The sequence below is a fragment of the Betta splendens genome, chromosome 9, assembly GCF_900634795.4.
Source record: "Betta splendens chromosome 9, fBetSpl5.4, whole genome shotgun sequence".
NCBI lineage: Eukaryota > Metazoa > Chordata > Actinopteri > Anabantiformes > Osphronemidae > Betta > Betta splendens.
In genome coordinates this window covers 11678220-11690964 of record NC_040889.2, presented here as the reverse complement: position 1 = coordinate 11690964, position 12745 = coordinate 11678220, and the positions used below count along the sequence as shown (strand labels likewise).

General features: G+C 46.0%; 1 protein-coding gene across 2 annotated transcripts in view; it reads right to left on the bottom strand.

Annotated features, from left to right (window-relative positions):
• Window positions 1-87: 87 nt before the first annotated feature.
• The window catches only part of si:dkey-97m3.1 (fatty acyl-CoA reductase 1), a 25966-nt gene continuing 13308 nt past the window's right edge, over window positions 88-12745 (bottom strand). For both annotated transcript variants that reach the window (XM_029163885.3, XM_055512089.1), the window contains exons 3-12: window positions 10563-10738; window positions 6462-6641; window positions 6173-6350; window positions 4901-4945; window positions 4704-4822; window positions 4430-4497; window positions 2675-2846; window positions 2464-2593; window positions 2209-2336; window positions 88-2126 (exon numbers count right to left, since the gene is read on the bottom strand). In XM_029163885.3, coding sequence (XP_029019718.1) covers window positions 1964-2126; window positions 2209-2336; window positions 2464-2593; window positions 2675-2846; window positions 4430-4497; window positions 4704-4822; window positions 4901-4945; window positions 6173-6350; window positions 6462-6641; window positions 10563-10738 — 1359 coding nt within the window. In that variant the 3' untranslated portion in view covers window positions 88-1963. The remainder of the gene's footprint in view (window positions 2127-2208; window positions 2337-2463; window positions 2594-2674; window positions 2847-4429; window positions 4498-4703; window positions 4823-4900; window positions 4946-6172; window positions 6351-6461; window positions 6642-10562; window positions 10739-12745) is intronic.

The window sequence follows — 12745 nt, the reverse complement described above, 5'->3', positions numbered from 1 at the left end:
TTCTTAATTTGTCTAAATACAGATGACTGAGGTAAAGCCAGTACTTGAATCACACCAAAATGGAAGGTTGAAGCACTACAGCCAAGGTGTAGTCTCTTGTAGTTTATTTTGATTTTATCAAGCAGAGTGGAACAAAATGTCAGAGCTGGGAATAAAAGGTGGTAAAACATTTTGCAAATGACAAAAAAATGCAAAACAAAAAAAAACAAAAACAAAACAGAATCATTGGTGACAGACTCCAGAACAATGACGCCTGTTCGTTAGCCCTGTAACTCGTTAAGCACTGACTGAACCACTCAAACACACCTCGCACAATGTGGACGATTAGGTTCATCACCCTGAAATGAAAACAGACGCGTTGCATAAACACATTGTCCCTTTTTCTCCAATAAAGGCCAATAACTGTGTGTGTTGTAATATATACACAGTGTAGACAGTTTAGTAAAAGTCGGACGTTCCTGTCGCTCAGCATTTGGTAGACTCTGTGGGAAGCTCTATGGTGGAACCCTGTGAAGACGCTCACCAAGCAAAAATAAACAGTCAAGTACGGTTTTTGGTAGTGAACTATATGTACATAGTTGAATCCAGGGTCGGAGATCAGCTATCAGAACCCTATTTAACCACCTTTTGGACCTTTGACCAGCTGTTGGATGGCATCTCCAACGTGAACGTCTAATAAACTGCATGATCCCGTGTCCAGAGGCCTGCCTCTAGAACCATAAGCACCTTCACATCTGCTGCTTCATGCAGCACAGCATCACATCAGCTCGTTTTCTCTGAAACGCCCGATAATGTTTAAAAAAACTCTAGTCAATAACAGAGACTCTTTAGTAATCACCCATCATGTCCCTACAAAGCCGTTTAGGTTCCATCATCTAGTCAGTGATGCTTCAGTCGAGTAGTTAATGACCTCCTGGTTTAATCTAAACATATCCAATTATGTTCTCAGGGAAACGCAATTTACCATGGCAACATGAACGCAACACAAACCAGGCTGACCTAGCTCCATAACACCTCAAACTGGTCCCACCCTGGTCCTTTAACCACCATCTACCTTCCATCTTGGACTTTAACTCATTCTTTAGATACTTTGTTTTAGTAAAACAGCATTGGACCTTTTAGAATCTGTTCAAGTTATTCCCTCATGACTCTTTCAGTCAATACTGTAAACTATGATACTGGGCTATACAGATAAACTTGACTGACAACTCTTATTTATATATAATACACTGCTCACGTCTACTACATATCAGACTAGTCTGATGCAAGTATAAAGATGTAAAAGTAGTAAACCTAGTTTCAGTATAAACTGCTGTACAGACAGGCAAAGAGTGGATGAGACAGACACTGATAAATAACCGAGGTCAAGAGCAGAACGTTTGCATACCTGTACCGATACCAGCCTCTGCATTTAATACTAGTCTCAATAATGTGGACTGGCCTTGAGACAGGCCACCGTCAGCTGTGCAACCGTAGGAAAGGCGAAACGTACAGTTATCCAAACCACCTGCACATTAGAGGGGAACTGGACATGGCCACAGTAAAAAACTAAACCTTCCCTTTACTGAAGTGCTGCCGTTTTTCAAGTATTAAAAAAAATAAATCACTACAAGGCAACGTTAGATTGAGGAGGATGAAACGAGGATGGAAGTCACAAAAGGCTATTGTTGCATATATAATTGGCCACTTTGAGAAGAAAACAGTCGATACAAAATTGATGGACATCGGATTGTGTTGGTGACTGGACAGTGCAGGTACGGATGACAGATTCCAAAACTAAAATAACTCATGGCTAGTAGACCTTTTTCCCCAGCTGCAACCCCCTCCTGTAGGGAGCCCTGCCAATCCACGCTGAGGGAAGGTCCGGGGGGGTCCTCAGCGGATGTCAGAGTCTCAGATGTTTTGTCCAGGCGACGGCTGAAGGCGAGGGCTGCCGTCTCTGGCTCCAGGTGCTGAGGAAGACTCAGTTGGTTAAGGTGCTGGAGGCGCGGAAGTAGGAGAGGAACTTGAAACAGAGGCTGACCACGAAGTACCAGATGTTTCTGGCCATCTGGGAGCGGGCGATGAACACCCTCCAGATGAAGACCACCAGTAGAGTGTTGAAGGTGTAGCGGATGTTCCTCAGTCTGTCGATCAGAAGAGGAACGTATTATGACAGAGTCCAAGACCAAACACTAAAGCATCTTGGCATTTGTTGGATGCACGTACTTCCTCAGATGCTGCCTGGCAGCAGGAATGTCAGACATGTCTTCATTCAGGACGTACTTCTTAGTGCCAATGCAGTAATTTTCAATGTACTCAGGCCAGTTCAGCTGGCGCACATCAAAGTTAAATGTCTGAGGACAGAAAGAAAAGACACAAAACATTTATGCTCAGTGGAAAAACCTCAAATTCTACTGCAAGTGCTTTTCACTGAGGGTGAAGGTCATTGTTGCCACATCAATCTGGCCTGAATGGACCCACCTTCCTGTCCTCAGGCGTTAGCTGGCTCATCAGCATGCTCATGTTCTCAGAGTTCCACTCCCAGTCCTGGCTGCTGAAATACTCCAGCAGGCCGATGGCCTTGTGGAGCCGGTTGAAGATGCGCATCATCCTGAATAAGAGAAGGGTGGAGGTCACAGCAGCCCTGTTTGGAGAAACACGTTCTACAGGTGAAGGCTGGAGTGGTTCTTACTGTGGCTTTTGTCCAGAGAGGCGCAGGATGAGGTCGTAGATGAGGGCAGGGAACTTGTGGCTGACCAGGATCCAGTACTGGTTGATCAGGTAGTTTGAAGTGATGTTGGCGTTGGGTCGGCGGAAGGCCTGCTCCAAAGGGTTCCTCTTAAAAGATGACATCACATGGTGCTCTGAAAACAGAACAGACCACACGTTACACTGAGAGAACACACTGCTCATTGGTATCATGTGCAAGTCATGAGTGGAATCCAAACTATTTTCATTTTTACACCGTGAATATAAAACTCTGGCCACCATCCTATAGATCCTAGGGCATCGGCTACAAGACAATGCAGCGGGTGAATCCAGACTAACAACCAGGATAAGGACGTCCAGGAAACGTGCTTGACCTCGACATGATTCGCTCTGTACCCTTCCTCCTCCAGCAGCCATCCACAGACATTACATCACATGCAGTGGCGAACCAGGCCGTGTTGGTTTCCATGGTAACCCGCTGGGGCTGAGGTGACCGCCAGCTGTGGCTCGGCACCTTGCAGCCTGGTGGAAGTGTAACCTTGAGCTGTGGGACAGCTACAGTGATTTGAATCTTAAACATGGAACCTGGTTCCTCCAGCATTTAACATTCTGACAGGGCTCCTACAGTTTCTCCGAGCCTCTCATTCCAGATTAGCTCCCTTAGGAGCATTAGAAAACACAGTTCCAGTTTCATAACTGGACCAGTAATGAGCATAATCCAGCTACAAGCCATCTGGTCGCAATTTCCTCAGCGAAGCGAGCATGTTTGCTAATCTGAGGACGCAGGGACAGAGGAGCCTGCTGTCACGCTGCCAGCCGGACATCCACAGCTTTAATCCCACGGTATGCGACGAGTGCTGGGTGGGAATCCGAATTTTCCTCCCTACCGTCAGGACCTCCAAATAAAAACTGCATGTATCATAAAGGCTTAGAGTATTAGCCCAGATCCAACCCAAGATCAGAATTCAAATACAAAAATGGTTTTCATTAAAAAAGTATGATTTACTACTTCACAATCAAAAGGTTTGATAAACTTAGTGTCAGCTGCTACAACATACAGCATTTGTTTCTAGTCCTCTAGATGAGTTTTACAGTGTGTGTACTGCATTATTCACCGACGTGACAGTTGCAGCAGGTTAATATTTTACTGTAATACTGATATTATACAGCATTAATCTTGGCCCTGGTCGCCATCTGTCAAATAATCATGTTTTTATAAAAACAACAACAAAAAAACGAAAAAAAAAAAAAAAAAAAGCCTCAACCTGAATTTTTGTCTAGACTAAACAAAAGTAATGATGGGAGTATTATCACTAAACTGCAAAGGAAAAAAAAACAAAACAAACAAAAAAAAAAAAAACAGTAAAGAATTCAAAAACTTATTTGACTGTGTAAGTGAGAACTTAAGCAACAGTTCAATGACCTTGAGACACCGTTACATTAGTACCTTTACAGTTTGTTCTGAACCAGCCCAGACTGACGTATACTCTGACCCAGCTGGGTTTGCATCCTATGCTCCTTCCAGTAGGTGGCAGACATCGCCCACAGGAGACCCCACTACCAACACAACTTAACTCCACCACAACACCATTATGTCACAACACTGTTGTATTGATTTGTGATGATGAAAGTGAAGTGGAACAACAATGCTGTGGGAAGCCAGCTGGCGCAGATCGAACAGCTCCATAAATATCAGCTTGCAGTGACTGATATTACCTCTTAGCAACAATATACCTACCAATCTCTCCCCAGTGGAATGGGTTAATGCCGCCAGTTGTGCAGTTGTACACCAAAGCAGTTTTAGGTCTGAGGAGATGAGAGCAAAGTCATTAACATAGGTTAAATATCAATTTGTTTACATTTCTAGTATCTCTGAAAAGGTAAAGAATGAGTGACTTAGTACTGAAGTACTCTGTCCTGTTACCTGTGCTGCTGCAGGTAACCTACATACTTTGATACGAGTGGGCGTCCTAGAACTGACACTGAATCCAGAGATGACTCCATTTACTGACCTGTGCACAGCTGTGTACCAGCCTGCAGTCAGGGTGAGGTTGATGACCACGTCCACAGGGATCAGGTCTGCCACTGCATCGTTGTTGGCTCTCATTGTGCGTAGGATGCCCTTACCCGCCTGATACAGGAAACACAGTTCAAGTCCAACTTCAAAACATCTGCAATGGACTTTCCAGTCTAACAAGTTTTCACTTACTGCAATGAAAACGCCGCTCGGTCCATTAAAGTTGTCAATCCAACCCTGGTGTGAGAGATGAGTTAATACTCAGCAGAATTTAAAAGATAAACGCAGTCATAAAAACATCAGGATGAATGTCTGTAAGCACAACACATCTTGGTTGGTGTGTGCTAACGGGCCGCTCATGTTACTTCTTATAGCGGGAAAGACGAGGCTGGGAAGCAGAATTTGTCAGCTTCAATTAGACTCCATTAAAAATGGATGAAACCTCTGGTTATAGACTCCTCTAGCGTCTAATGTGTGGAGGAGAACAGCAAACCTGATTCTTGTCCAGAGTCTGTCTAACAACATACTGGTGAAAGAAAGATGGCCCGCCCATGAAGCCAGCGGCGTGGACACTTTCAATGTATATATAGCATCAGGTGTTTATTCAGATTAGGAGGCTTCTTCTCAGTCAAAGTGACAGAGCGAAGACCACGCAGCGGTTGTAAACACATCACACACAAACAGGCTGTCCCCATCCCCCTTGCCTCTCAGCACAAGCTGGCATGAGCTGCCAAAGCGATTGCACGGCCACGTGTGAGCAAGGCCTTCTGAAGAGCCACTGCCAGGCCGAGCTTACAACTGCAGGCCCAGCACCGAGCCAGGAACTGTCGTCACCAATCCCAGCGCACAGACAGGGCCTGCGTTTCCTGACAACGCATAAACAAGGACTTCCCTGTTGGCCATTTATGCAGGAGTTTAAGGGTTTTGTATAACACAAGTGATATTTAACATAGTATTCCAATCTTCAAAAACTCTCTCCACACGTCAAGCAACCTTGAGGTATGTTAACAATGTTCTGCTTGAAGGAGGAATATTCACGGACGCCAGTGCTGCATGTGTGCAGAACCACGGAATGTGACCAGACCAGATGCTGGAGACTGTCCAGTCACTTAAGAATCTGCTTTCAAATCAATTAGGTTGTTGGTGCAGAGCCAGAACTTAAACTTCTCCAATTCAGGTTCTGCTTTGTCAGTCAGAACCAGAGGAAGTTTATAACAGTGATGCCAACACAGTTAAAGCCAAAGAAGCTGAGGACAAAGATAGCTGGGGGAATGATTTAGAAACATCTAACAAATGAACAGTGTGTAAAAAGCTAAGCTAAGAATGGTCTATGCTGGTACTTTACCACAGACAATGAAACATCACAACGGCTCACCATTCTGTGTATAAGGACAAATCGTGATCAGCTGTTTTTGCTTTGATCAATCAGCTTTATTACAGGACAGTGACGTCAGATGAACTCACCGGGAACGGCTCCTGCCAGCTGGCTCCCACAATGGAGGGTCTGATGATGCCAATGTTGAGCCTGTGCTGCTCCTGCTGCACCACGTACTCGGCCAGGGCTTTGGTGTAGGTGTACGTGTTGGGCCTGTCGCCGATGAGCCGTGGCGTGATGTCACGCACGATCCCATCGTCCATCCACCTAAAGACAGATCCAGGCTTCAAATGATGCAGCGATAGGACTAATTGTGATTGATATCAGCTTTTAGTCTGTAAAAACCCAATTACGTGTTGTGAAAGCAGACAAACTTACTCTAGAGACTCTATGAGTTTCTTGGGCTCGACGGGCGGCGGGTAGATGACCTCGTCGATGTGCTTGCGGTTGCAGTTTGCATAGGCGGTGGAGATGTGAATGAAGGCCTCGAGGTGGTGCATCTGATGGGCCAGGCTGAGGAGCTGCTGTGTGGCAATCACGTTGAGCTGCAGGGCATGCCTAGAGACGAGCCATACGAGTTATTATGCGCTCAGGGCGCGTGGGGGAGGAACAGCTGTACGAGTGTGCACAGATTAAATATGATTCAAGGGTGTGTTTGTCAGACTGCTAATATCTGTTTGCGCATTTGCAAAAGGGAGCGTTTGCTGATGACTGTTTCATTCAAATGAACATTTGCACAGTAGTGTGAATGAGCAGAACAGGATCATAAGCCAAGTACAATGACAATAGGTATGCTGAGACATGAGAACACCGATCAGACGAAGGAGCACAAAACATCCACTCATCAAATGCGGATCTCGTCATTTTAAGCTCACAGCTGCTTTTACAGCCATGATCATTTAAGCCAGTACTTCTGGCCCATCAGAGATCTAAGAAAATCCCCATTTCTACTCATAAGTCTGCACAATGCAACTTTCAAACATCTGTGCTCACATAATTCTGCTTCCCTCATTATGGAGCGTGCCATTCAAATTAGAAAGCTGTTAATGACTTACACAAATTAAATAGTCTGAAATTTCATTGTATTTGCATTTGCAGGAAGAGCAACTGTATCAACAAAGCATTTATATTTTTTCAGTAAAACGCCAAGACCATATTCACGCCTTGTCTAAACAAATGAACGTTTGCATCAGTGACCTCAACAGTCAACAAGCCAAACACAGCTGATTTGTTTTCTCCAATAACTTGCTCAGCACTGAGCAGCGGGGCGCTGCATGAGGTCTGCAGCAGCAGAGCCAATTTTACCAGGAGCAATAAGGAAAACAACCTCGGGTCAGTCAAACTGGACGCTGTTTACAGCAGCGCCTCTGGGGCTGCGTGGGAGACATTAAAAGGGAGGCGAACAGCGTCTGAGTTGGGGACGACTGGCCCACTGACATTAGTCAGACGCGTTGCCAGCTCGTTAGCGGCAGCGCTGTACTGAAGGGAGGGTGTTAACGGCAGGTAGAGGACGGGCGCTGCCCGGGGGCGTCAGCCTCCCACCACCTTCTGGGACCATATGCAGGGCTTCACGTCAGCCGGACAGCCAGGAAAACATGGAGGCCCTGCTCACTGCTGAGTCATCGGCCATCTGGTACCATTTAAATATTAAGCTATAGCTCCTCATCAGGCAATATAAAATAGAACCAGAAACCTTTATATTATACAACATTTATTACCTTTATATTCATGTCTCAAGTGTTTTTAATATCCTTCATATTAGCTCATAAATTTAAGATTAACCAAGTAAGTTCAAAAGTCTTCTGTAAAGTTCTTCTGTAAGAGTGCCTAAACACTTGCTGATTGTGAATCTGAGCAGGAGGTCCAAGTCCCTGTCATCTAAAAATATAGTGTCTGTCTTGAATAAGGAACACTGTGCCCTTTGAGTGACACAGATACCCCAAGATACATCGCCAGGGTTTCTCTTTGCGGACTGAACAAAATGAAACGTCAGCTGTCTAGATAACCATAGTGGGCGTGTTGGTCTGAAGCAGAAGATGTGTTTATCTGTATGCTTGAATACTCTGGACAGGGGTAGGAGTTTCAAAAGTTTTTGGTGTGCACCTTGTGTGGGCATTAAATTTTCCCACCCGGGTGCCTTTTTTTAATTCACCCATGCAGAAATGAAACCAACCAAGACAACCTTTTGGATTTCTCTCGTCTTTGAGTGAGCGGATCCTGATCTCAACTCCTGTCCCACACATCACCGGACTCATATCACGGCCTGACATCATACTCCACTCCAAGCCAGCAGTGGAGCCTCAGAGCAAGCAGTCTCATCTGTGGGCCCTCAGCGCAGTGATCCCACACCAGCCAGATCACCCTATGGCACATGCTCCAGCAGACGGCAAGTTAACCTGAGCCCAGAATGGCAAAGGCCAGATATATCAGGCCCGCCTGAAGGTGAGGACACTGACAAGGAGGACGTGTCTGAAAGCGGCATTGTGCGTCCCACGGTAAAAGTGGTGGGACCTCAAGGCCCCATCCTCGTACACCGCCTATGGACAGCAAGCGATGTCAAAGACACAGCAGAAAACTTGCCCGACCCTGTGAACTCAGGACACGACTTTGGAGATGAACAGATAGCATTCTGCCTAGAGTACCGACCCACAGGAGCTAGGACCAGAAGACTGCTGGGCAGGAATCTGAAAGTGGCAGACTGTCACCGCCTGCATGACAAGTTGCCCGACCCATCTGCCCGACTGCAGACATCCAAACAGACATGACGACATGCCACCGAGAGGAAGACGAACCGGTAGATGACTTCACCCATTGCATCACCAACCTATACAACATTCACAGTGGCCTGGAACAACCAGCTGCTCTCGGGGACATCCCTGGTCCCTGGGAAAGCCGTCTGTGCAGCTACACCCAGAATGGCCTGCAGAAGGACATTGCAGCTGAGGTTCGTTGCTCATACGTTGGGTGCAGCGACCTCTGCCGCCTGACGGAGCTGCGCAGGCATGCCAGACACGCAGTTTGCTCTGCAGCACACGAGACATCAAAGGCAATAAAATGCAGAAGGACTTGCACCTAGCGTCTCTAACCATGCTGCAGGCAGTCACGAATGCACAGAGGACTGAGAAGGGTGAGGCAGCAACCGCAGTCAAGAAGGAGACAGAGGAGGAGGCCGTCAAGGTCAAAAGCTTGGGCAGTGTCATCGGTGTGGCAAGCCTGGACACTACTCATTAGAGGTGGTCCAAGAATCCAGCCGGCAAGGTGGGCTTTAGAGGTGGTAAGAGGGACACTGGCAGAGTGAATACTAACAACGGCAAAAGCCAAAAAACACTGAGAAGGCTGATTGACAGGGGCAGGATGAGAGGGAGGGGGACACGCCAGCGACAGACAGTAAGAAGGAAGGTACTGAACACACACGGCAATGAAGAAATATTAATGGTATTCATATACATGATGTAATTGTGTTTGAAATCTATCAAAATTTCGATTACAACATTTGGTCATACATTGACCAACAATGATCAGTGGAAATTTCATACACAAACATTGATTACTTAAATATTCATGTCTCATACTCAAGTATTTTCTTAGTAGTTTCTTAGTATCTTCCGTATTAGCTCATAAATAGTATTAGCTCAGACTAACCTAGTAAGTTTGTAGGCTTCTGATGACTCGGGTTCAAATGTGTTTTTCTGAGTGAGAAAGGAGAAACTTCTTTCCCACTATAGACTGAAAATCAGGAATAAATTACAGGAGTAATCCTTTAGGTTTGTGACTATCCCATGCTTATATATCCAGGCCCTGATGAGCTTAGAAAACTGCAGCAGACGACGCCTGATGAAAAAGGGAGAAAAATGGAGGTGAAGGCCACGGTGACAAAGATTGAAGGTGAAACTACATAAGGAGAGTGGAGAGCAGAACAGTGAGGGATGTGAAGGCAGTAACGATCGATGAAGAGCCGCGAGGAGGCAGAAGCAGCAGCTTTTACTCAATGAGCCGTCACTCAAACCTGAGACTGTCCTGCTCCTACGAAGAATTGGCTTCTTTAAACATCAATTTATCAGCATCTGCGCGAACCCAATATGATCAGACTGATTTAGATCACAGGAATTTCCACTTCATTTCTAAGTATGTGCTCAAGCTACATCTAGAAATGTCTTCTATCTGATGCAACTGTTAACTCAACATCTGAATCACCTCCGACAGTTTGGCACATCGCTACATCCAATTAGGAGCCGAGCATCTGTCAGGATATGAAGACATCACAAATATTGAGTGACTAGTGTTACAGCAATCCTTTCTCTACATCCTCATCCTTTTTTATAAAATGCATTACAAAATGTTTCACCAACAGTGGGAAATTTGACTGCTTGCATGAATAAAATGCATTAAACCTTTAGGAGGCAGAGTTTAGAAGATAGAAGGGCGTTGAGCAGAAAAATAAATGGGTGAAAATCGAAGTGTCAAATAAATGAGCCTCACTTGAGCGGCTCGTCGAAGCGGATGGTGGCGGCGCAGTGGAAGACGATGTCGATGCAGGCACAGAGCTTCTCCACATCCTCAGGACTGATGGCCAGGCCCGGCTGAGTCAACTCGCTGCTGATGGGAATGATCTTCTCGTGGAAGTCAGAGTTGTCCTCCCGCACGCGGTCAAAGAGCTGCCAGAAACAGTAGCACACGTGTAGGACTTATCACATTATTCTACAGAAATGCCGACACAAGGATTCCTTTCATGGGCAGTTTTTTCGGTACTGTGTACACACACACACACGAGTGGAAAGCTACTCCCTGAACACACAGCACCATCAGCTCTGTACATACATTTCCAGCAAAATAAAAGGGAAACGCAGGTAAAACATTAAAAGCTCTAGAGCGACAACTTTAACAGTGAGGCGATGTCAAAATGCTCATTGTGTCCACAAGCAATAATTCACTTTACAAGCGCAGGAGGCCTGATAACCATTCAGGATACACACCGGCACGCTACACAGTGCAATGAAACCCAACACCCAGCACTGCTCGCATGACATTATTCCACCTGTTTGCTCACGGCATTCCAACATGGAGGGGGATTAAATGAACGCTCGCCGGCTTTTACTAGCTCACCACCAAGGAGCCGACAGTCAGACGAACGTCATAGTGTGTCGCAATCTCTCACCAGCATGCTCGTCTATGGCGGCTCCGGGTCGATAACGGCATGAGGAGGACGCGTAAAGGGGCTGGCATCAAAGTGCATGGCTCTGTGCGTCAGCTGTCCTTGCACGCGCATGGAGAGGACAGCTGTGGAATTCAAGAGGAGTTCATTATCTTTTTCTTTGTAGCATTGAGGTGTCCTTGAAATCCACCACGGTTCCCACGTTACATTTACAGCATTAGATGAATCAGGCAGTAGTTCATGTTTGATGGTGTAGCCATGCTTTCATTTTTTAATACTAATATAAACAGGGTTCCTCCATATGCTGCAGGCCAACAGCTGGCAGGAACAGACTGCAGAGGGAAAGAAGCCCTTTCTTACAGAAATACCCAACGAGCCCGCATTTCACTGCACAAGCAGAGCTGCATGATTCAGAGCTACTGATGTCATGCAGTGACCTCAGCTCAACTTCCTCGAGGGTGTGTAGCTTGGCAACAAAAACAAATGGGAGATTTTTGTAGTGGCTCAACAAAAACCTTGTTTATGGCGCGACAAAGGAGTCTTTCAAAGGCTCCAGCGTTCACGTTTCACTGTACATCAGTTCTCCTGAACACTTGCTGCTCTAGAGAAACACCACCACTGCCACACATACAACAGCACAACAGTTAATTTAACCCAAATGAGAACATCTGAAGCACTGCTTTCCAGTTGAAATCCTAGAGCGACGGGAACGGTGCGTTGAGGTCAGCAGGTTGAGCGGGTTCGCAGACGTGGGTTCACAGGGCGCTTTGTTTGGGACGCAGGCAGAGGACGGCATTGTGCCGCTCTTTTGTCCAGCGTTTAGACGCCGAGAGGACTTGTGCCAGCCTTCCCGACCCACGGGCGTCTGAGCAGACTGCCTTGTACAGGATGACAATGGTTTACCAGTGTGCTTCCTCTGCACAACGCATTGTTTCAGTACCACTATTTATTAAAAGCCAACATTTAGACAGAAACCACTGTTATAACAGAATTTAAACATTTGATCTTACTGTCTGCACTTTAATGAGATGAATGAGCAGAATTGTCCAAATACTGTTGGAAAATAATTTTCAGCGATCATTTCAACCCTGATTTAAAGTACCTGGCACTTTTAGAAACAAATACATTTATCCCGGTTGAAGGAGTGTCTTAAAGGTAGATACTGTCTGAAGCTCTGCTGAGCAAGCTGAGGAGCACCAATTGGAGGCAAACAGCCTGGAAGAGTTACTGCAGCTAAGGAAGGAGTGCCAAAGTGTGTCTGACAGAAGCAACAGCGACTGCACCCTCAGCACTGGCCTCCATTTCCTGACATGCAGCTAAATTAGTTAATAGGATGCGAGAAGCCAGAGAGTGGAGGATGCTCGTAACCGTTTCTCAGACATCTGTCGCCAAAAATCTGATTTATAGCTCTGATCTACAGCTTACTGGTCTTCTCATTAAGAATCCGCAACAGAGTTAAACCGGGATGAATCTGGAAACACAGACCTACGGCTGTGAGCAGAGAAGGGGC